The sequence below is a fragment of the Cavia porcellus genome, unplaced genomic scaffold, assembly GCF_034190915.1.
Source record: "Cavia porcellus strain 051 isolate PalLab524CR breed Dunkin Hartley unplaced genomic scaffold, mCavPor4.1 scaffold_2, whole genome shotgun sequence".
NCBI lineage: Eukaryota > Metazoa > Chordata > Mammalia > Rodentia > Caviidae > Cavia > Cavia porcellus.
Window position 1 is genome coordinate 21831437 of NW_026947485.1, and position 25720 is coordinate 21857156.

Consider the following 25720-nt stretch of genomic DNA (forward strand, 5'->3'; position numbering starts at 1 on the left):
GTGCTTATTTGTGTCTCTATTTATATATCTATGTGTATATATGTATTATATTTAGAAAAATATGTGTTTGTGTATGTTATATGTTTACTTAAAGAATATATTATATTTACATTAAGAATAATTAAAGAAAAAGGGGCCTAACCACCTAAAGTCAAATTCTAGTGATCTATTTTTTGTTTACTCAAATGAAGTAATACACAGATGCATACCTAATTGTAGATATACATTTATGGAAATGTGTTTATATACATATAAATATGTTTATGTATATGTATAATCTCTTGTTTTGGAGTAAACATATGAATGTTATAAAAGCATAGCCCATAACAAAACAAAACTAAATGCCTTCCCTTCAATATGCCTGAACAGTTGAAATGATAAAGCAGATAAGAAGAGGGAGCTTGCTTTTATTAAACCACACCTGTATTGTTTTTAGTAGAACTAAATATGGAAAGCCCTCTCTTAATTTGATTTTATTGAAAGCTTTAATTGGTAATTTGATCTACGGGCTTTTATTCAAATAAACTACTGAAACAAAACCCCAAAAAATTTTTAAAGATTTATTTCTGCCTTTAGAAAGTCATAATTTTTGCAATGCATGGGAATCTGATCTTAGATTGGAAAGTTATTAAATTTTATAACACAAATTCTAGTTTATTCATAATGTTGAAATAATAATTTTGGATAATAGAAAATGCATTTAAAAGAATGAGTCCAAGAGCTACATTTTCACAAGTTACTAGTTTATAGTGGGGGTTCTTACATAGGTGCATATTAATACTGGGAGCACAGTATCTTATGTCAGTGGTCACTCTTCGGTTTTGCGTATCTCTGCTATTAGAGCAAACAATTAAGTTCTCCTGGTGCAGCAAAAGGGTCCCAAATTCATGTAGGCAGACAAACAATTGTTTTGCCTTTCAGTAAGAATTCTGTTTAATTTGTATACATCTTCTTACAGAAATCAATACTAGTTTTTAATAGATTCTGAGCGCTTTGCACCTTTTAATTTTAAATGTCCTCTTGTCTACATCAGATATTGAAATGAGGAAAGAAACTAGGTAGCAGATGGATTACATTTTATTGACTCACACAAACAAAATCAGGCTTCGAAATCAGTTGTTTGGGAAGGTTGGCCTTAAATACATGATTAAATTTTTATTTTGTCTTTTTGAGACAAGGTTTTGCTATATAGTTCAGGCTGGCCCTGAACTCACTAAGTAACCCAGGCTACCCTTAAACTGCAGCTATCCTCCTGCCTCAGCCTCTCGAGTGCTGAGAATACAGATGTGTGTCACCACATCCAGCTACAATTCACTTTTGTTTTAGATTCAAAACCTGTTTTAGGGATGCTGAATGTTCTCTCAATATGTGTTTCTTTTTTTCACTTTTAGAAATTCTGTCTTCTTTCATTGTGTAGTTATTTTCTGGGGCTTACAGAACATTTTTGGGTAAATAATGAGAAGACTTGTGTTTCCTAAACTTCATCTTTGGGTTTTAAGCAGATCTAGGGAATCTCAGTTTCAGATAGAACCTGCAAAATTCCTGACAGATTGGTTTGAACTTTGACCTTCCTGGAACACCCTGGGATTTAGATCTTGCTGCTGACTTTTATCCAGCGAACTACCAAGTTGCAATGAAATCTTTCATGCTTCTCTCCACCTGCAGCAGAATGGAGTAACTCATTTTAGTCTTGCTTTAAAACCAATAGCCTCCGGTCCCTAAGTAAAATCAGATATTTAATTATGCTACTGAGCACAAATGTATCAAATTTCTATTGTAAAAGGCATGGCTCTCACATTAGGTTTAAAAATAGCTTATTCCAGAAGACCTAATTTTATTTTGTGTATTTGTTTTTCAATTTTTAAAATGGCACAGCAAAGCTAAAATCAAATAATGGGTTAAAATATATCTTAGCTGTTACATAGACAGTAAAGAACAATGATAGAACAACTTTACAGGACCAAGGGAAAAAAACATGAAGAGGAAAAAGTGGATTTATTTTGAACAATTTAAAGAGACCTATGCACTGAAAACACAGATGAAATTCATTCTATACCAAAAATGAGATAAGGAAATAGCACCAAATTGAGCAGCACGGTTACATTTTATTGTCATAGCTTGGATTTTCAGATTAGCCAGGAGGACATAAAAGCATTGCTTGTTATGTTTCCATAAAAATGTTAAGAGTACATAATTAAACAGAAGAGAGCTGGCTGAATAAAAAAGAAGGATGCAGAGATTACTGAGTAGTTTTTCCTTTGTCCTTAACTAGCCAACTGGCCTTGACTTTCCCAGCACAAATACAGTCAGCTATTATCAGCACAGATTGAAAAGGAGGCACAATTTTTGCTGTGTTGCAATCTGTTTATATATAGGCATCCATCACCTTTCTGGAAGAACTCAGAGTAGCAGTCTGTGAGCTTTCTTTAGAGATGTTTTTGTTTTTTATTTGCTTTGCTTTTGTTTTTTTGTTTCACTTCTTTAAACGAGTTTATCATTTGCAAAACTGCATCATAATCTGGAAAGAAAGAGCAGTGGGGTCCCAGAGGTTCCCAGATTTGTTTTCTTTCCAGTACTCTGAAGTTCTAAAAAGTCACCTCATCGTTTTTAGAATCATGTTTAATGAAAGCACAACTTTGGAAAAACAAAATTGCATTAAAAACATAATTATTCTAGGTCTTGGATAAATGATTTGAGAAAAAAATTCAGATGATATAGTTAATATGGTTAAATAAATACCTCAAACTACGAAGAGCACACTTCACAGTATTTGACCACCAAGAATACAGTGTAATAACAAACCTTGTTAAATAAGGAAATTACTGGAGTCATAAAAATGAAGCCTCTTTTCTAAATTTTTTTGAATCAAAAGGAACTCAAAACTGCAATTAGTCACAATTAGGAAAATAGTGGCATAATGGGTTAAAGTTTAATGTGTGACATAGGACAAAGGCATAATTAATAGGAAAATATCAGATTTATGGATTTTTAAGAAAGAAAATAAACTACACACTCAATACTTAAGTCTGGATAATACTCCTAAAGGAATATGAAGGACATAATTTTGAAAATTAAACATTAATGAATGATAGACTTAGTGGAATATAAAAGTTTTAGGGAAATATGTGCTGTAAAGAAAGGTCTTATGTCAGGACTTGTCAGTACTACATTTACCATTAGAAAATATTTTAATTACACATTTTTGGTTTTACTTGTTTCATATTTTTTAATCTAGGTTTACTTACTCTTGGGTTGTGCATGAAAGATTTTAATGCCAGTAGATATCCAAGGTTAAATAAAAACTGGTGACCTTTTTCTGAATAGTTGTCAATATTAGCATCTCGTGGCGGTCTATGTCCACTTTACCTCTACCCCCTGTTAAAATACTGAGATTTTTTTTTTCTGAGAAATAGTAAATTATTTTTGGTAAATCCTTCATGACAATGATCTTTTAGGAAACCTCTAACATCCATATCCATTCTGTATTAAGAAAGAAAAAGCAAAAGACAAAAGAATTACAGTTACAGAAAGCACTTTACTGATAGTAACAAATTATTCCCAAACCAACAGTTAAGCTCACTTACTGCAATAGATAAGAAAAAACTCCCAGCTCTACCCTGATGTTCTGAAAGTTCCAGTGACTATTCTGTGAGGAAACAGAATTTGGAGATGTAACTCACAAATATGAAATTACCCTTATTTTGGAAAATTTCATTGCAAGAGACAGAATCAGTCACCAGGCATTTATTGGACATCTACCATGTGCCAAGCACAGTTCTGGTAGTGGAGGTTGTGTACCCAGGGCAGGCAAGGCACTACTGTTAGGAGTGTTTCTGTGCGAGCTGCCAAGTGGAGAAAGGCGATGAACAAATAGACGAACATGATTTCGGGTAGCAGTCTACTGCAGACATGAAATCGTTGTATGTCTGGGAACTCTAAGTGTATGGTCAGAAATATTACCAAAAATGATATAAAGGATTAGTACACTAGAAGGATCTAAAGTAAAAAGAATAGTTTTTAAGTAATTATTTAGAGGTGGGTATGGTGACACATGCCTGTAAAACCCAATACTTGAGAGACTGAGAGAAGAGAATCATCAGTTTGGATCCAGCTTGGGCAGCTTAACCAGTTCTGTCTCAACAACAACAACAACATTTAAAGGGCTGAGGATGTAGTACAAAGGTCCCTGGGTTTAATCCCAGGACAATCAATCAATCAATCAACCTATAATTCAGAAAATGTAAAAGACAGATTACATTCATGGTCACACCAAATGGGATAAAATACTAGAATAGACTTAACAAAAATATGTTGGACAAGTGATGACAAAATATATACGAGTGTGTAGGTATATATAAATATAAATGCGTGCATATATACATATAAGCATGTATTTCTTTCTGAATTGAGAGAATGTGTGGCTAAATGGAGCAACTTGTGTTTCTGGGTAGGAGGACACATTATGGTAAAGACTGCATTTCTTTTAGCATTTTAAAAATAAATTTCTTGTTACAAAGTAATCTTAACAAAATTCTTTAAGAAACTTGTGAAGTGGATATAAAATTCATCTAGAATAATGGATATTAAAGGCCAGCAATCAACAATTTGATGAAGAGAAATATGGCTGGAGATATAGTTCAACAGTAGGGATTTGCCTAGGATGCTCAAGGTCCTGAGTTTGGCTCTCCATTGCTTTCAGAAAAAGGGGGAGAGAGGAGGAGAAGCAAAGGGGCACCTGGGCTTACAAGATGTATAAGCTACAGTGGAATTGAGATAGAAAACCTAGAAGCTGAGTAGCCCAAGGATGTGACTTTTGTGGCACAGGTACCATCCTTCCCCAGTTCGCCACCATCAGAGACACTCATTGCTAAACCGCGGCTGTCACACTTCCCTGGGGGGCCAGGACACGGCCTCATAATACTGCACACAGGTACTTTTAGGCTTAAGGTTAGGGTTAGCACTTGGGCTAAAAGCATTTTGGCATCCTGTTCAAGTATATGATAAAAGTGAGATTTAAATTAGTGAGGAAAGGAAGGATTATTTCAAGAATGATTCTGGAAAAACTGGCCAACTCTTTGGAAAAAATAGTCCCTTACTTCACATTATATACTAAAATAAATTCCAGATGGATCAAAGTATTGAATGTAAAAAAAGCAGGAAAGAGCTTGTGGATAAGATAGATATTTAACTAACATCAAAGAAGGTCTTTTTAGCTTAAAGGCAGAGGAAGAAATTAATAAAATTCAAGCTTGACAGATGAAATTATCACAATAGTTCTATTAAATTTTAAAAGTACTCATTAAAACATATTTGGATTGTTTTACATTATTTTATAAAATATTGAATAAACATACATAAAAGACACATAGGTGTATAACAAACAGATTAGAAACACACTGAAATTACTAAAATATCTTTAGTCTTTTACTAAAGGTTGGGAGATTTTGGTTAATTTTTTTTCTGCAATGAATATGATATTCTAAAAAGTATTAGGATTCTGAAAGGAAACATAGGGAGCTAATAGATTTTCTGTATCCAGTATGCTTTATTTTACATGCATTAAATTTGAATTTTTTAAAACAATTATGTGAATATGTAATAACATTCTGCTTTTAAATGTCAGGAAGTTGGGATGCAGTGAGATTAATAAATGCCCCGAGAGCATTCAGTTGTGATTACTGATGATTGAATAATCCGTAGATCATTAGGCAGCATCAGTTATGGAACTTTGTCCTGCTTTACCTCAGAATTGAAGAAAAATAAAGGAAACAAGGTTATATTTACATACAGGCTTGATTTTCATCAGCAGAAAGGGGTTTATTTTATCCTATTTTCTGTGGCTGTCCCCAGTCCCTTCCATGTGCCTACCATTTAGTCCTTCAGGGGGGATACAGTCTGTGCAGTTTTCTAATGAATAATGATAGCCTTTTGGTAATCAAACAACAGCAGATAAAAAAAAGTCAGCTCTTTCTGTTTGTATTTCTGTTTGATGATAGCCTTTTGAAAATGTGACTCTGTTTGGAGATAATCCTTCCCTCCCTTTGCGGCCCATCTTCGTTTAAAGATTGAATTTAAGTTCTTTTTGGGAGGATTGGGGTGCCCAAAGACTAGGCACAGGTCCTTTTTATGTTTTATTTTGAGACATGGTCTTTTTCCTTGCCTAAATTGCTTAGTTTTGACTCAAACTTGCAATCTTAGCTCAGCCTTCCAAGTGCTTGAGTTATAGACATGCATTATCATGCCCAGATTCAAATTCTTCTGATTGTCAAGAGTATTAATATTGGGAAAGGAAAGCTTTATTGATTTATATTTTTATCATAGAGCCCTTGGTTCTGCAATTGTTAATTCTATATGTCACAGCACCTGTTACAAAAAAAGGCAAAGTGATAGAATCAAAAGTGTCCATTATAGTTCAGGCAAAAAATAATCTCTTCTCAAGGGCAAAAGTAGTTTGAGACTGTTAATTATAACAGATAGATATACTTACAATTAATGTTTTCCTTTCTTAGTATGTGTGCTTCTCAAATCTCATTTTTCTTGGGATAGTATCACTATAAGAATGGAATAATTTTGCATTAGCATGCTAGTGAATGTAGCCAGTTTTCAGTATTGGGTGTGGCACGTGTTAGCCTACTAAAATAATTTTGCATATATTTTCAAAAGATATATCACTATTGGTATGAAATATTTTTCTCTGGCCTGAATTTTGGGCCTTTCCTTGCTTCTGTTCGCAGGAGAGTGTCACTTGAAAACCTCTAACTAAATATAACACATTTCGAGCTAAAATAAAGGCGATGGTTATATTTAGAACATTGTTCCTTTAGAGCTATTTGCTGACAGTTTTCTTATAAGTTGGCTTTAAAAAAAATCTCTAAACAGCTTGATAGTGAGAACTTTGTTGCACAAACAAACCCAATCCACTGAAGCCTCTGATCCTTTTATTTTTAAGGACATGAAGTGATTTCAAATATTGCAGGCATTATAGATACTCCCTAAAAGTTGGAGGGAAAAGAATCCTAGCACAGTCTTGCTGAGCAGGGTGTAGTAAAGACTGCATTTATTCTCACAATTCTTTTCCTCCTTCCAAGTCCTCAGTACTGTCCTCATGGTTTACCAAAAAACAAACAAATAAATAAATAAATAAAATCATAATCCACATTTTTGAACTACTTTTAGTATTTAATGTACTCTTTGTTCCAGCAATTGTGGCATTTAGTATTGAAGTGATCTGTTTACATTTTCATTAATCATCTTGATTTTGGCTGCATCTGCCTCCCTCCTCTCTCCCTGGTAAAATTTACCTCCCTAAATGACTCAGCATAGTTTATACTTGAAGTTTTTCTAAATCAAAAAAGTTTTGAACTCCAGAGCTTCATTGTTTCTACCTTTGACACCATGCGCCTGTTGCAGACCCTTTTACATGTGTCCTTCTGGCTGGCTAAGCCTGTAGGCCCCCCCCCCCCATACTATGTACTCCAGGCGGCTGCATCTTGTGCATGCAGTTTTAAAATATTTATCGTATTTTCTTTCCTTTTTATTATTTCCTCACCTCTGTCCTTTCTTGAGTTCTTTTTTCCCTTGCCTCCAGGTTTGCACCTTTAAATGAAGTCCTGTTTTCATAACACTTGCATTGAAAATCTCATTTTTAAATTCTGATTTTGCAATAGCCTCTGCAGTATAAGCCTCTTGGTCATCACTTAACACTTTTTATTTTCAGCCACAACAACCTTGAGATCAAATCCTAACTATGGACTCAGGTCACTTTCACCTTGAATTTGTCCATCTCCCAAAGGAGGGGAATTAAATGCAGGAATATCACACTGCACACTGCAGTATATGAGAGGGTCTCCCAAACCCTTCTGTGCAGCCTTGTTACCTAAGGCAATAAACGTGACCTATCCTAATTAACACATAACTGGAAAAGACAGTGCTCACTCTCTTCAGCTTCAAGCCATCTACTCCTACTCTTACACAGACAGACCCTAGAGTGAAAAAGACTCTCCACTCACTACCCTTAACTTTTTCTGCTCGCGTGGAGATTAGTCCCCGTATCTGGATACACTAAATGGCCTAATGCTTTCTGTCCTTTGGCGGAGGCGGCCCTCCTGGGTCCTCTTCTTCCAGCACCTCTCAGCCAGTGCAGCAGCTCAGCAATCTTGTTAGGTATTTGCAAGCCGCTCTTGGGCCTGACCTTTTATGGACATTGTTCATTCTGAGTTCTGTCTGTTTCTGCTGGTATATAAGGAGTGGTGAGCCTCAGGGTCTGAGGATAAGAAAAGGACTCTCCTAAAATGTCTCCTGCTCAGATGACTACCTGTGTGCATCTTTTCTTTGAACAGCTTCCTTTTAAAACCCTGTCAACCTTTTCTCTGTTTCATCATGGCTGGATCAAGCGAGAAACCTGCTGTCGCACCTTTTCTGTTCCCAACTATTCTGGCTCTGGTTATGTCAGTATTGGTGCCCGGTGAGGAGGCTCGTATGCAGAAGATATTCAATTAAATGTCAGATTCATAGCCCTGCCCATTTTTCTTAATTCCTACATCTTATTTTCTTATCCTATTATAGACTCCAAGTACAATTAAAGCTTTCTCCAAATTGCCCATGTTTTATTTCTCAGGCAGAAGCTTGCAAGGAATATTTTAAACAGTTGTCGTGTGGGCTTTTCCTGAAATGCCATGTCACTCCAAAAGTGATACTCTGCTATTTTGACTACTCATAGAAAATGAGGAAGGAGGTAGGCTGAACAGAGAGAAATTCCAACTGAAATAGTACTCTTGCCAAGCCAGCGGTAGAGGAACATTGCTTATCTTTAGAATTTTAGAAAGAACTAGGGCAATGTGAACTTTAGAATCTTTTCCTTCAGTGATAAAATAAATGAATAAACAATTACAGCAGTTTCTATAGGGATAGACTATTAAATAAAGCATCATCTTTCTTGATGATATTTTCAATACCAATTCCAATAGCATGATTTTGTTATATGCTTTGTTGGAGACTGTATGTATGTGAGTAAAATGGTAAATTATATTGTGCTGTTATTTTAAAAAGTCTTTAAAACATTTTGGATATTAAAGTAGGTTATTGAGGCAAAATAATCTATTTATAGATTTCAGTAACTCAGAGAATTCTTGTGCTTTAAAGGGTTCCTGACATTTTAGTTTTAGATTACAATAGTGATATTTTAAATTGTACATAGGTGATACGTCCATTCATTTAGTCTAGGATCTATTTCACTTAATCATGTGGGCTTGTTTTCAAAAACAATAAAAACATTCTAAAAGCACTCCATTGTATTATAGTGTGTAGCTGAGCTAATTAAATGATACTGTATTGTTCTAGAGCATTACCTTGTCCCAAAATTTGCCCTAGAGCATTTTTAATATTGTCAGGAACCCCCACCATGACCCTCAGGGAAATTCTACCATGATCCCCCATGAACTCATGTGAAGCACAGAAAGTGCCTGTCTTGGGGCTATAGATCGCCTAGAACCCTCTCTACCATACATAAAGCTCTGGAGCCCCAGTATCATTTTGGTTAGCCCATAAGGATGGAAGAAGAATGATGGTGAAGTGTTTTTGAGGGAAACCTTCAGCTACTTGTGAGGGATTCTGATCTTTCATGGCAACTATCTTGCTAGTCTCTCTAGTGGTTTGATTCCCACAGACATTTAGTAGGTTACCATATATTGCTGTCTATCTGTTAGATTGCTTCCTTGGCCAGGAAACCCATCCCACATTTTTCTAAACATGGTTTTTAGAAGAGCAGACATCTCTTTTTAGTGGTAGCCATTTGTAGTACATAGTGGTGCTGTCTACAATATTATTTCTGTCACAGAGCAAAGTCTTTTTGTTTAGTTGGGAATTTTAAATGGACTTTTTCTTTACAAAGAATTTTGCCTTTATGTTCATATTTGCACTTTGGGGATCAGGGAGAGTCTGATTTTTCGGTCCTTCATGTTCCAACTTTTTTGACTTTCTCTTCTCCTTCCATTTTTGCCTATGATTCCTCCTTACATTTTTGTCTCCAATTCATTAAACTTTGTTTGAATGAATTTATCTTCTTGATATATTTGAAAAAAGCCCTAAGAATCCAGCCGTGCATGAGAGCATCATGACTCTTTAGAACCTCTTCCTGCAGAACTGCACTTTCACTTGGTACTTGGATTGCCTTTTGGGTAACCATAGCAGGCTTCAGCTGTACTGAATTTTTCCCCCCATTTGGTGTGAGTTGCCAGCTTTCCAGCTTGTTATATTGGATTCTGGCCACTGAGCTAATATTAATGTTTTGAGTCTTTGTTATAATCCCATTCTATTTCAAACTGTCAGTTTCATTTTTCTGTTAAGCTAGGGTAGGTGTGTTGACTTAGCACAAACAGTCAGTGGATTATCACAATAACACTTGATTTCCTATTTGCATAGGAGTCCTGCATTGTGGAAGTTTAGGTTATCAGGACAGTTCTCTCCTCTGTCCATTAGGGACCTACCTGTTGGGAGTTTTGGATTCCATCATTATCCAGCTTGTTAGGGTACTTGCAGGGAGATGGCATCTGGAGAAGTCCTTGTCTCTTTCTACAGAAGCTGGATACGGAATGGTGCTTGTTACTTCAGCTCACATCCCACTGGAGTGAATGTTCTCATTCATTTAACTAAAAGAGGCAGGGATGTGTGTGCTAAAGGAGAAAAGCCTTAGGGGAAGGTTGGTGGTATCTGTCACAGGATGGGGGAAGAAATTTCTGTGTCAAGGATATGCCAAGGAAAAAAGAATGTGAGTACAGTATTTAAAGGCAATTGGACTCCATGATTATATCATGAGGGACCAGAAGATGAGACAGGAACTGTGGGAGTAATCATTAATATCACATGATATTATGAGAGAGATATAACTATTTTAATTTTGTTTTCATGGTAGAGAGGATAAAAGGGAGTTAATGCAAGCTAGCGTTTGTGGTTGTGTACTTTGAAGAGTGTGTGACTTCCTGTGAATATGGGTTTTTCATTTATTTTGGCATTTTGTGAATATGACTAACATGTTCTCTATACACATCAATTAGTGAAGTTGTTTTGAAAAAACAAGATATTTTTAGATGTCAGTTGTCCTTTTCCCTAGAGAAGAAAAGAAAACACACACACACACACACACACACACACACACACACACACACAGATCAGAAGGCAGCCAGTGAAGAATAAGGTTAGAATTGTTGCTCAAAAGTTGAATTATCCTTTTCTTGGCTTTTGTTGGGAAGGAATATAACTTTATTTAAAGTAATGCTCCTATAATGATATAATGATTTGACCCTCATAGATAGCACTCACATTAGTTTTGGCAACTCATCACTTCCTGGAATGAACTGATAGAGTTGGAGGGGTGGTGAGGAGTTTAGTGACAGATCTTAAACTTCTTCAGAATTATAAAGAAGTATAGCAAAGATCCTTGGAGGTAAGCAAGTTGTCTCTCACAACTTTTGGCTCCTAGCAACGCTCAAATTTTGCTTCTATTCTTGAATATTTGATTTTTTTCTTGCTTCCTGCCACCTTCTTGACCAGGCCACTTTACAAGTCATTCCTGAGTTTTGGCAACAGTTTTTTTAAAGGGTGAGCATACCTTTCCATTTCGCTATATTTTATGCCATATCTTTCTTTTGTTCGTGAAAGCTTAAATTGCTATATGCTGTCTACATGCTACATTTCACTGTCTACGATTAGGCAAACTGGCTCAGCAGCTAGAGCTCTTTAGTTCTGGCTGTGGGTTTCTTCTAACTAGCTTCATGGCCATAGAGAAGTCTTTCAGGGGACTATATGTGTCTCTAGCTGCTGTGTTAATAATTTTTCATTGACCAAAGACTCAAAAACTTGTGCCCTACATCGCTGTCTTAGTGTTCCAAAATATAGAGATGCATTGCATTTAAAGTTTCTGAGAAACCCTGCTACAAAGTGGACCTGTTTACCGGGGTGTAACTTTGCCTGCTCCTCACCAATTGATCATGCAATACTTATACAGCACATTAACACTCCAGGCCAGTGCTGGTGAAATCTAAGCCACACATGTTGCAATGGGCTGTTTGTACCATCGGAAGTGCTAAAATGTTCTCTCTCCCTGCTCTAAACAAGAAGTATTCCCCAGAAACCACTCTTGGGAATAGCTCCTACGTTCATTGACTCAGACGCTTTCCACAATTGTCTGTACTTCATCATTACGACTTATTTAAGAGGCCAATTATGGAATAAAACACTGGGATATAACTCTAGTATGCATCACATTATGACATGAGCAACCTTGGTAAAGTTATATTACTTAAACTTTTTGTTCTCCAATTTCTTCGCTGAAATGAGGGCAATCCAGTTTCAGCTTTATGGGGTTAGTTTCAGCGTGACATGAATTCAGAGCCAGCCTGGCTGAAGTAAGGCCTGGGTACATATTGCTGATTGTCACTAGTCACTGATCCTCCCTCTACCTTTTACTTTCCATATGTTTATTTATGTTTCCCCATTCAGTGACTGTTGCATCCTCATAATGGGGTTAAAATCTTTTGAATGAAGTAACCCCCCCCCAAAAAAAAAAACAAAACAAAAAAAAAACAGAAAAGAGAACAGTTTCTAGAGTTACATAGATTTGTATGCACATCCTAGAACCATAATTTGCAAGTTGGGACACTGAGCAAATTACTGTCTACCTTGACTATAGATTTCCTTGGCAAACTGGGATTAGTATCATGGCCCACAAGTTTGTCGTGATTATTCACTTATATGTACTCTCCACTCCCCACTATATTCTTTGTGTTAGTTCTAATATCCATTATTGGCATGCATAAGTATTTGGTAAATGGAAACACTTGCTGTTATCACAACAGTGATATTATTATTTTAAATCCTAATCTGCTACTTTCTCTGAGACTTGCATTCTAAGTAATGTGATTCCTCCTAAACTATGAACTCTGTGCATTGGGCATCCACATCTGTTTATTGTTGACATTTTTAATGTTTTGCCTGTTATCAGCAAAGTCTTAGAGGTCATGATTTTTACTTTTCTAGAGGCCATTGTGTATCACTTCATTTGAGAGGGCGTCTAGACATGGCTATGGTTTAGCTTGGAAAAGGACAGAAGGCCAACTGAGAATACTTTTCCTGTTGATCCATTTTATTTGCTCAGCTCAACATTCAGAGTTAACACATCATTAGAAATCTTAAGAGGCCTGAAGGATGATAGGTACTAACTGTAGTTTTGGACATGATTGATGAAAACTAATTGAGAATATTAATGAAACATCCAAAATTCTGCCAGTGTTTTAAAAAACTAACTGTGGAAGTTATTAGAAATGGAACATCATTAGAAATAGAAATGGGTGTAGCACAGATTTCATAGAGATATAAAAATCATAAAGAAATATGAAAAGCTATGTGCTCATAATTTCAAAAACTTGGATTTGTCAATGAAGAAAAACATTGTCTCAGGATGAAATAGAAAACCTAAGAGTCACTAAGCACTAAAGAAATTAACTCAACAGCAAAATGACAGAAACTACTAACATTCACAAACACTATCTTTTGGACAAGTGATAAAACTTAAACTTGGTCAAAATTAGCCTTTAAAAAAAGGATTTTTCTGATAAGCTGATTTGACCTAATAAGATCAGGGAGTGTCCCACAAGATGCATTAGACTGGGATGGCGAAGGAGAGAGGAAACAAGAGACTGCAAGCAAATATGGGAAGGTATCAACCTGTTTAAATGTGTCTTGTGCTATGTTTAACAGTTTTCCAGGTATTTAAGATATTGATGTTTAAGCTAAGTTTTTTTTTTTTTTTTTTGTAAACTGCATGAGGCGAGGCAGGCAGGTGGAGGCCCTTAGAACCGTCAGTAGAGTACACTCCATCTGCAGTGGACTCTTTGCTAGAGTGCAGGAGGACAGCGAGCTAAAATTAAAGCCACAGAATTTGAGGGTACCGTGTAAGTTTCCCATTTCTTATTCCTGCTGCTCTGACAGGGCTAAGAGATGCTGAAAGCTTAGAAAGTTTTTTGTTTGTTTTTAAAGTGAAGTCATTTTGGTCTTTCTTTTTCTTGGTTATGGGAAACTGTTGCAGTGAAAATTTCTACAGTCTGTTTAAAAGCAATGCGTGGAACAATGGGCTTGGTGGCAAGTGAAATGCATGTGGGGAAGTACTTAGGGTTTAATGTGAGTTATTTTTATTTCCATTCATAGACATGTCTTAGTGAAGTTCAAATTATCCCTTGGACAGTGGAAAACAGTCTGTTAATTTAAAGCTAGACTTTTTTGGTTCCATAAAGCCAAATTTAGGGTAGATTTCAAAAGCTAAATAAACAACAGTCTACCTCCCTGTTAAAAATGAGTGTGTCAGGTTTCTGTGTACTTAAGTCTTTAAATAATCTTCACTTAGCATCTCTACCAGGGACTTAAATATTTAGGAAGCGGCTGTCTTTCACATCATACCTTGTTTGTGAAAAGGACACACAGAGGTGGGGACATCTTAATCTTACTGCTAAAATTCTATAAGTGTACCGTTGATTTTAATGAATTCTGAGAAAGCTGTGTTTATTGATAGTCCTGTGATTGTGAGATGTTAAGCAGAAGCAAAGGTCACAAATCCTTGGAGGAACTGTTCAGCATCATTTTTGTGTAAGGCCGTATTATTTACAGAGATATCAAGGGAAACAAATACAGTAGTATACTTTATAGCAGTGGCCTAGAGATTGATTTTTAATCAGACTCTCCTGTGGAGTTTTAAAATGTACATGGATGGGGCTCTAGTTTGGAAATTCTGATTCAGTAGTTCAAGGTGAGTTGGCCCGTAGATGTGTGTGCACAGTTGTGTGTCATGTGTGCTTGTATGCCTATGTATCTGTGGAAAGTTCTCTTATTCTAAAACAGATCCAGGACCGAGGGTATTGCGGTGTACAGTGTTTCCTCCCTGTATAAACTCATCAGTTAAAAACCATGCTACACAGATTTCCTGGTTGCCAGGCTGTTTATTAAGAGGGCCACTGCTTAAGAATTTGCAAGGTAGAACTTTAGAGGAACTATTTGTTGTACATGGGTATATCATTTCTTATATCAAAGGAAACTACAAATGAATCAACAATATATTTATGTATTCATTAAATAAGTATTTCAGTTTTAAGTTTTTCATTTAATGTGATTTAATAAAATACAGTTTCTGGTTTAAATGAAAAAAATTAGAACATTTAACAATATTCAGGTTAACATGATGACTGACTTACAGGAAACTTTAGTCAAAATGATGACAGTAGTTTTATAATGTGGATTTAAATGGATAATTGCACAATATTTGACATTCTGAAGGAAAAGTGTTATTCAAATGTTGTGGTATATGGAGACAAGTATGATAAACTGTCCAGAGCATGAGAGTTGAAGTAAGGTCAGGCTTTGAATCATAGTTATAACACTAGCTACTTGACATAGCAAGTAATCTAGCTTTAACACAGGGCTTATCAGTTCTACAAGGTTATTTTAAGTATGAGAGGAGATAATGTGGAAATGCTACATACATACTAAGCAGTATCATTACTTGTTTGAATTGGGCTTTGCACTTTCTGTTGGAAATAATGTGTGTATGGGCATATCATGGTGGTTTTGTACCTGCTGGATTTGGGGTTTCAGAAGAAATGAATTATATCAAATACTTTCACATTTGTATTTATTTATTTATTTTTCAAGCTAAGGCATCCAAAGAAAATAATTGCCTGTGTACTTATTGGGAAGAACATTCTTTCTTAGGGTATGGTTGGTATGGTTGGTATGATTATTCTTCTGAGAAACTGGATTTCTGTAATGGTACTTATGATGATATGAAAGATGTAAATACTGTGTTTAAAATTTGACATTGTCAACATGTTAAATTGAGTTTTTGGGGGGATACTGGGGATTGAACCCATGACCTTGCACATGCCAGGCAGGTACTTGTGCAGCTGAGCTAAATCCCCAGCTCCTAGATTCCTTTTTAATTGCTAAATTTTACTTGGGTCAAAGTTATCATCTTAATTGTAAAACAGATTTCTTTGCTCACTTGTTATTATTTTAGAAGTTTTATATGAAAGCAGACAGGACAGAATGAAGTAGTCATTGTAGGTTAGTGTTCAGATGGGTCTTGTTTTGCAAAGAAAGAAAAATGATATTGTCGCATTGTTACTAAATAAGAGTTTTGTTGGTTAAAATTTCTGAAAAGTAAGCAAATGGTTAGTATCAAAAGAAAAAAAAGTCATAGAATCTGAAAATGGAACATTTGATAAAGTTATTGTTTAATAAAGCTCTTTATCAAGTATGATAAGGTTAGGAATTATTCCCTAATTTCTTCACCATGTGGTTTTCTTCATTGTTGGCTATTTTGAGACAGGTTCTTGCTGTGTAGTTCAGGCTGATCTCGAACTCCCTCTGTCACCCCGTCAGGACTTGGATTTGTGATGTTCCTCCTGCCTTGGCTTCCTGAGTGATGAGATGATAGATGTGCATCACCACACCTGACTGATTTTGCACATGAAGCGTCACTGCCACTTCTTAAGAAAATGTCTGGGTTCTTCTTCTGCCTTTTGAATGGGTATGTGTGAGGAGGCCAAATTCTTATAGTGGAGCCTAAGCTAGACATCACTCAGAAATCTAATCAGCTTTTCATGACTCATGTAATACACTAAAAAAATTAAAATATAAGGAGTCTTTAAACATTTTGCCATATGAAAACATGTTCTCTATGACGTCTTCCACTTGTTACCTGATAACAGAAAGACAGTTGTAGTGAGGTTTACACCAGAATTCCATGACACCAGTTCCACCTGAAGAGGACCAGACAGGTACTTTGTGGCACAGCTTTGACTGTGGCTCAGTAGCAGCCCCTGGGACCAGGTAGCATCCTGCAAAAGGGGGACTGGAAAAGTTCCTGCTAACTGTGAATCCAACCCTACCATCTTGTGGAGTTGTGATTTTTCAAGGATTACAACACACAATATTACATTGTAAGTTTATTTCAAAGTAAATTTGTATTCTGGTGTGGCATAATTTATTTCTAAATCTTAATTCTAGAAGCCATCCCTTGTGGCTTTGATTTATGACTTTTCTGGAACTGCCTCAAAGTAGTATTCCTTCTTCAACTTACTGTACTTCAGAATAAACAAAAACAATTCAAAACCTTGCCCCCAAGCAAATCACAGATTAGCATTCTTTTATAATGAACTCTGTCATTTTTCAATTCAGCAATTTTCTCATGTTTTAGCTGATGCCTTCATATTTTCCATGAAAGGAAGAAGGTATTTTCAGAGTAAAAATTAGAAAAACAAGCTTTTGCTCATGCAAAAATATACTTTAAATATTAGAAAGTAAAGTACTACCTTTCAGTTGAGTTTATTTGCCTTTGTTTTTTTTTTTTTTTCTTTTTGGTGTTTGATACATTCGCTGGTTTCTTAGCCTACAAGCATTGGTAGACTATGGATTGGACAAGTGGAAAGATACAGGGTTGTAAGTATGCATTTTGATGGCGTCAGTGTTTGAACTGTGCCATCCCACTGGATTATTTAAGATATATTTCAGTCAAAATTGTATTATTTAAATGGCACTAAAGTGTGTTTAGCCAATTCTGATACATATTTTTAAAAATGTGCTGCTGGGCTATGATTCTATATGCCATATTTCTGCCTCAAGCAGATTTTTATGACAAAGTAATAAACCCTGGAAACAGGTTTATAATGGAAAATGCAACTTGACCTTAACTAGAAGGGTTTAAGTACACCTTACAAAAAGGTTCATTTTTGAAACATTCAAAATCCCCCCTTTTCCCAGGGGGGGTGTCACAGGAGAAAGGTGTATAATAATAGTTGTATTTACCATAAATACCTAACATATTTTATGATGATTTGATTGTATTAAAAAATTTCACCTTATAGATTTTAATAAAGCTGCCTATGGGCAAAGTTATTGCAGTTGAATTTCTTTTCCTTCGCCCACTGGGCTCAGTGGAAAGAAGCAAGCAACCCTTATAAAAGGCTTTAGTTTTTAGTACCTGGTTAATAAAAAATAATTTCCTCTCCTTTGGACTTGTTCATGAAGCTGAAAAATGACTCCACAAGGTCAGTGGTGTGTGGCAGAGCTAATTTCTATAAGTTTTTTATCAGGTGGTACTGAGTAAAACAATATGGGGAAGCTGAAAAGCACCCCCCTTCTGTACCACATTTACTAGGCTGAGAGTTATTCCCAGTGTCATGAAAGGGAAGAAAAGTGACACATTTTCCCCTTCTAGATTCTAATACAATAAAAATTTTGAGACATAAGAGGTATTGAAAGAAAAAGTGAAAGGATAGGGGGTATAGCTCAGTGGCACAGTGCCTGCCTGGTAAATGCAAGGTCCTGAGTTCAATTCCTAGTAACACACACACACACACACACACACACACACACACACAGTCACAAATAGATTTCTAGTACAACAAAAATTTCTGAGATAAAAATGTATAGAAGAAAAAACTAAAATGTATTGAAAATTTCAACTAAATTTAGATTTAAAAATTTGACACAGAGGATTGTTTAAAACACAGTAAAGCAATCTCGCTTGTTCTGGCTGAGAAGGGAACCTCTTAGTGTACGTGTGATTTGATGCCTGTGATAGCAACAGGGAAGTGATTGCCGTTTAAACAAGTATGTTCTTCCTCGGCAAGGCTTCTTTCTCTCAAACACACTTTCTATGAGGGAGTTAAGGAGGACTTTCTCACCAAGAACAGCTGGCAGTTTTCCGTGGCGGTTCAGCAGCGTTTGCTGTGTTTTGCAGAGCAGGACACGGTCATCTCCTCCTATGTGTCCGAATTACTCACAGGCTGGGAGCAGGGCTGAGAAAGCCCGCAGCACCTGTGCAGCTCTGTGCTGGGACCCTTGAAGATAAAGGCATGTATTGTGAAGATGTGAGAAATTTTTGGATTTCCTGGTTAGAAATATGTAAAGTCTAATCAGAAATGTATGAAATATATAAATATATAAAATCATTGCTTTTTAACAGTTAGTGTAGTGGTGGACAGAGAAGGACATATCCTGTTGTGAAGTGAGAGCCATTAGGCTGTCTCCACCCATGAAGCATCGGTGTGGACTCAGACAAGTGTGCTGCTGCGGGGGTTGGTGCTTGAGAGCTTCCCCTCCCCTCAGGTGACTCAGTTTCACTGCACAGCTGGACAGGTGGCTATTCATTGTGACGGTGTTAAGAGATGTGAATGGGAACTTCAGAAGAGTGGGCAAGAGGGAAGTGGATAGTTTCTGGCCTGGGAGAGATGCCAGCAAGCAACAGAAACATTGAAAGCCTGCTTTGAATTATATGTGGAATTATGTGAGAGGAGCATGGCGCTGAATTAAGCCTCTACTGGATAAGTGAGGCAGAGGACTAAGAAATGTGACGGAAGCAACTAATCCTTCAACTCTGCAAAGGAAGGATAACCTTCAGTGACAGTTCTCCTTGGTGGTGGATTACTCATGGGAAATTTATAACACCCCCGCTAAACTGAATCAGTTTGGTGCTAGGTGTGGAAGGCCCACCTGAGGATTGGTGCCAACAGCATAAAAGAGACCTGCAGGGGAAAATGGTGTGCTGCGGATTTTCCCGGAGAAGCTTGCCACAGTGGTTTCCTGGTATGAACTCAGCTGTTCTAATTGTCAGAGGAGCTTGGGTCCTCGCTGTTGATGAGGACCGGTGTGGTTCTCTTCAGGGGATCTCTGGTCATTACCTTTAACATCACTTCTGGCAGATCCCTCAGCGTGCTGGCCAGATTCTTTACTCTGATAGCACTTTCTAGCTTCCACCACTGGCCTTTAGGCCTTCCCAGTGTGGATCCGTGATGCAGACTTGCATGAGATACTGCCATGGGCTCTAGGCCTTCAGCTGGACTTATGCAGGACATTACTGCAGGATCTAGCTCCTCAGCGGGTGTTTCCTATAGGGTCCAGTTCCTCAGCTAGATTCTTTGAGTCTCTAGTGCATAGTCAGATTTCCTGAACTGTTCTGCATTTGATTTTTTCCCCTCTCTTTTTCTCTCTTCCCCCCCCCTCTCCTTCCTTCCCTTCTTCCTTCCCCCTTTCTCTCTTTCTTCCCCTACCTCCTCTTTCCCTTTTGCTTATTCTTTCCCTCCCTTGCTCCCTTTCTCTGTCTCTTTCTCCTCTCCTCTTCCCTGCTTCTGTCTGTCTGTCTTCCGTCTATGTGCCCTTGTAGGCCTTCTGTTATATTTAAACTGATAGAGTTGGGTTATGCTGGGTGCAAGTGGATGGGACAGTTTTGGAGGTGATGGTGATGGGTAATAATTCTACTGTGTTAGCAGCACTGGACAGATAAAGAACAAGGATCTTTATTCTTTTGAAACTATGCTCCGAGCCTGGCAGTGGTTTTGCCTTGTTTGCAACTTACATACACTAGATTTAAATACATGCATGTCAGAGATCCTCGTGCCTCAGCTCAACCCTACTTCTTATTTTTATTCCTTGCTTTCCTAATACATATAGTTTTCTTGGCCAGGTTTACTATTCATAGTTCAAATCTGTTATTACTCACCTCCGGGATTTATTTATCCAAAGTACTTTCTCTGGCCCTCTTTCCATTTTTTTTCACTAAAATTTTACCCACTCAAATAGAGCTTTTTGATATTTTCCATCTGTTGTTTCCTCTTTTATTGTCTGCTGACCTTTTTGTACCTTCTTTTCTGACACTTCTCATAGTTACCTCCTGATTCATTGTTGTTTATGTACTTGTGTTATTTCTCTTTTGCTGGTCTATTTGGTAAATGCCTTAAGTAACTTTTTGAGGAAAAGAAAACTAATATTTAGGCACTGATAGTATATTACATAACATTGGTTGCCTTGGAAGAATGGATACCAAAGAAATATAAGATTTGCCTCTCTGTTCTTCAGGTCCCAACGATCTTTGCCTCTAACCAGAAGTACAACAGGTCAGCAGATTATTTCAGTATCATGTGAAAGTTATAATCATACAGGGATCGCAAAATGTTATGGGAAATAGCTAATCATGGAGTCTGGGATAAAATGTTAAGAGGAGTTGTTTTCAAAGAAGATATTCCTGAAAGAAATTTTAAAAGCTGAGAAGGAATAACAGCCTGAAGTGGGGGGGAATTCTGAGCTGAGGACAGAACAAGAGCAAAGGTGCAAAGGCATGAGACAGGATGTCCAGGAGAGGAGTCGTGGCCTTCTCAGTATCAGTGGGGTGTAAGTGTAAGACTGGGTGAGGGGGAGTGAACCAGGAGTGCAACGGGGCTGGCCAGTGCACAGCTTTACAGAAGAGAAGGTCTGGTTGCCACACCAAGGAGCTGGCTTTTATTCTAATGGGGTGGAGGGTCATCAGGAAGTCTTCAGATAGGTAAGAGGCTTGATAAGATTGTAGAGACGTCATTCTAGAGGGAATGTGGATAATGAATCTGGAGATGGGAGCTGGTTAATATTTGGGTTGCTGAGGCTTGGAGTGAATTTTTTTATGTGACACAGTTGAGTGAAAGGTTCCTTGCACACCCTTCTGCAGTGGTGAGGCTCCTCTTTCAAGAGCAAATGCAAGAAAAAGCCATATACATTTTATTAACTTTAAGAGAGAAAATTTGGGGTGACATAGCAAGTCTGAGAAAATCCATGGGAAATCTGATGTTCTAAACAGTGTGATTATATAAAGTGCTGGCTTGTGGCTTAAGCAAACGCAATCAGAGAATTGCATAGCTATGAGTCAGAATTGGGTTGGTTCTTAAAGTTCTTTGATTGATAGTAAATTAGTGGCTTAGGGAAATATGTTTATGTTTCATTTCTTATTGTATATCTGATTGCATGTTTGGAGAACTGGATAGGAAATATCTTTATTTACAAATTTGGAGCAGGGAGTTATATTAACTACATGTATATACAGACCTTAAATTTCCCAGTTAAGTATATTAATTCGTTGGTGGAAGAAGGAACAGATTTAGCTTTTTAAAAAATTCTATCTTCTCACATTCTCCATATTTCTATCATAAAACTTAAACACCCTAGTCGATGCATTAGTTTCCCGTGTCATTGTTCTAGATTAAATAATTACGTGTGTGGTTAGATGGGCAGGGCATGCTGTATATTTATTCCAAAGATTGCCGTAGTACTTTGGCATAGTAATTACTGCATATGTATCTGCTATAGTCTAATGGCAAAGTGAATGAAAGAATTAATGAGCAGATTAATAAATAAATGAACCCTAGTTGCATCTGGCGTTACTTAGAAACCGTTAGTGACAAGCTACTAAGTCACAGGTTTTGAGCTAATGCACCATGATAAACAGGAAAGAAACAGTGCTTAGCTCTAGGGTTCTTGTTTTCAAGAACAAGGCATATATTAATCAAATGACAAGAGGAAGATGTATGATATAGTGGAAGAGCAGAGCTTGTTGTGAGGTTAACAGAAGCTCGTGGAGGCTGGGGGAAGCTGCTGTGAAGAAGTACTTTGAAGCTGGGGTCTGAATGCAAGCTAGCATTAGTTAAATGAAGAGTGGAGAAGTCTTTCAGGCAGAGGAAAAACTCTTAGAAATATGGAGGAGGCTAAGAACGTGACATGTTGGAGGACTTCACAAGGCAGAGAAGGGAAGAATGATGGAGCTCAATTACAAACATTAAATTGAGGCATAAATCTGTTCCATTTTTTGTGTGACTCCATGTCCTCATAATGTGCAGTGTAAATATAATACCATGTAACACGGTGATATTACAAGCATATTTACCATATAGACCGTTTAACAAGTTATCTATTGACTGCCAGGTTGAAGGTCAGTGAGAACATAACGAAGAATCCTGTGTTCAAGAGATCTTATAACTTAACTGAGAAGGACAAATTTATGTGTTTTTTTTTTTTTTTTTTGTCTTTTTCCTTTTTATCGGTACCAGGGATCGAACTCACGACTGCCTGCTTGCAAGGCAGGTGCTTATGCTGCTGAGCTAAATCCCCAGCCCCCAAACTTATGTTTTTTAAAAGAGACTTATATAAAAGAGATTATATAAATCATATAATTGAATTAACACCTGCAAGAGCAATATCAAATCAGAAGAAGGAGCACGAGAACAGATTGCGTTTTGGAGAGATATGCTGGACTTAGCCTAGACTAAGTTCTCCAAGGACAAGCACTGTGTAACTCACTGCTGCATCCTGGCAACTAGTCGGCTGTGTACTGTATTACTGACACTGCTCATTCTACTTACGTGGCTACTTGAAATTAGAATTTTTATGGTAGTTGTGTTTAGTGCTACAAGTATAGCTACATTTGGGGTTCAGTCCCTTGTACACTTTCCCCAGAAGGTCCTTAAAACAGCTGCTTCAGGCTAGCTTCACACACCAGTTCTTACTCAGACGTGTATCAACACGACTCCAGACTCCAGGTGCTCATCTACCATATTTAACTGGCACAGGCGATTCCCATTCATGTTTCTTGTCAGTTTCTCTCCCAAAGTCCCCCCTCCCATAACCATGCCTGCAGTTTACTTACTTTCCTTTCCCCAAGTGGAAATTCAGCAGCTGAGAAGCCCTGAAAAGCCTTGGATCAGTGAGAAAAACTTTCTCTCTCTCTCTCTCTCTCTCTCTCTCTCTCTCTCTCTCTCTCTCTCTCTCTCCTGTTCTTTTCTTTTCTTTTTCTCCCTCTCTCCCTCTCTCCCTCTCTTCCTTCCTTCCTTTCTTTCTTTCTTTCTTTCTTTCTTTCTTTCTTTCTTTCTTTCTTTCTTTCTTTCTTTCTTTCTTTCTTCCTCTCTCTCTCTCTTTCTATTTATGAGCTAGAGATATTTATTGAAGAAACAAAGCTACTGTCTGAGAAAGAGACAGAAGGGATCCTGAGTAGGTTGCCAAAGACCTCGCCTTTTCCAGGGATTTTTAGAGAGCAAAACCATGAGGTGAGGCAGGCCTAACGTGGAGAAAAACGGAGTTTGCGCTACGGCCATCAGGTGGGACAGAACTAGAGTCATCCTTCTCTCTCCACACTGAACAGTTCTTACTCATCATAGTGGTAATGGCTAGCCAGTGTGAGAATCTCTAGAAAGCTAATGGAAGTTGAGGCATGAGAAAGACAGAACATAACTTTTGGAAGTGCAGGGAAGTTTTTCTAGTGAGCGGGAAAAAAGCTAAAAAAGAAATAAAGCAAAATTGATAATGTCCGAATTCATACATATTTTTGCTTTAAAATGGGATTTTGATAATTAATCTCAACTTCAACTTGAGCCCTAGCACTAAACCACAACTTTAACATTTGAATTTGTAGTGAAACAAAGTTAAAAATTAATGAAACAAAATGGGCTATGAGTTAGATTCTGCTTGGTGTTCTTGGGATGGTTTCTGTACTTGCTTTCTAGCTGGGTCAACTCTGGTTCTCTGGCAGCTCTTTTCATTGCTAGGACCAGAAATCTGAGTAATTTGCCTCCCTTCACCTCTAGGTTTCCTCAGGCCCATGTTAAAGATGCTGTCATACAAATGACTACTTTTATGGTATCCCTTGTAAATATATATTTTAAATATAAAAGCACAACAGGTGTGCTACGTAAACTTTTTAAAATATAGAAAACATTGTTTTAAAATATTAATAATCCAGCTACCATACATGAATACTAGTCTTATTTTGATGTATAACATATTTGTTATACAATTAGGTGACTTTTTTAAAGTGTGACTATAGTGAATGCAAATTATTGTCCTGCTTTCTCATCTGAATGTTTTTATAAATATTCAGAGCCCTGTTAGTAAAACACTTTTGCATCCAAATTTTTCATGCCTAATTTTGATGTAATAACTAACCATATTGTATATAACATTTCTTTAATGATTAAAGTTTTATATTCTTTTTCATTTCTATCTTTTTCTGGCTACTAAAAATAATATTAGCAACAAATGTAGCAATCATATATAAAAATATATATTAGTTAAAATTTTTCAACTGAGCTAAATGTTAAAAATAATCAGATAAATCTTCTTAAATCAAACAAAAACAACTGTTTCCACATACTAAATATGTTCATACAGCTAGCGTCTGCCAAAACAATGTGAACACATTTTAGGAAAAGGAATACTTGTACAAATATTTTAATACTACATTTATTGAGATATTATGAAACTACTACAAGTTAACCTTTGGCACTCAAAGTGGTGACCATGAGCTTCTAGACATTATTAGTATGGTGAACAGCGGCCTTGGTAACCTTGGTCACTGAGATTGCTGTGCATGAATTTTCAGTTTCTTGTAAGGGCTGGCTGTGTGGGAAGTTTTCTGTGATATATGACATCCACTAGGATCCCCTATATGAGGGTAACCCCATCTGTTGAAAAAAAAACCATCAGACAATTTTTCTTTTCCTAAAGTATGTGTACAGTTTTTGGCAGGCATGTATAAACAAAGTATGCATGAATAGTTAAAGGTGCATCAGGTAAATGTAGGACCAACTTGGGTAGATTTTCATACTGAAATGTCCTGATCTCACTATGAACAGTTCTTTCTAAACCTCACAACTTCGAGATTTGGGTTTTTGTTTTTTTGTATTCCAGATCCCACTTTCCTCTCAGTATGTTAAACAGTTTTCCTAATCTACAGATTTTGTAGGCCTATTTAGTGAATGATTTGCTCGTTTTTTATAAAATTTTCTGCCTTGTTTATGACGGTCTTTTTTGGAACCAAGAACCGTATCTCCCCTGACAAAGGAAAATGTTTTTAAAAACACTCTGCAGTGGATATTAGTTGTTC

The 25720-nt window shown here is 36.9% G+C and overlaps 1 protein-coding gene across 19 annotated transcripts in view; it reads left to right on the forward strand.

The window, feature by feature from the left end:
- Window positions 1-25720, forward strand: part of Hdac9 (histone deacetylase 9) — an 849535-nt gene that overhangs the window by 271891 nt on the left and 551924 nt on the right. The window contains exon 1 of one of the 19 annotated variants that reach the window (XM_063234032.1): window positions 16382-16570. The exons of the other annotated variants lie outside the window; for them this stretch is intronic. Coding sequence (XP_063090102.1) covers window positions 16567-16570 — 4 coding nt within the window. The 5' untranslated portion in view covers window positions 16382-16566. Of the gene's footprint in view, window positions 1-16381; window positions 16571-25720 lie in introns of those variants that run through there. 19 annotated transcript variants of the gene reach the window in all.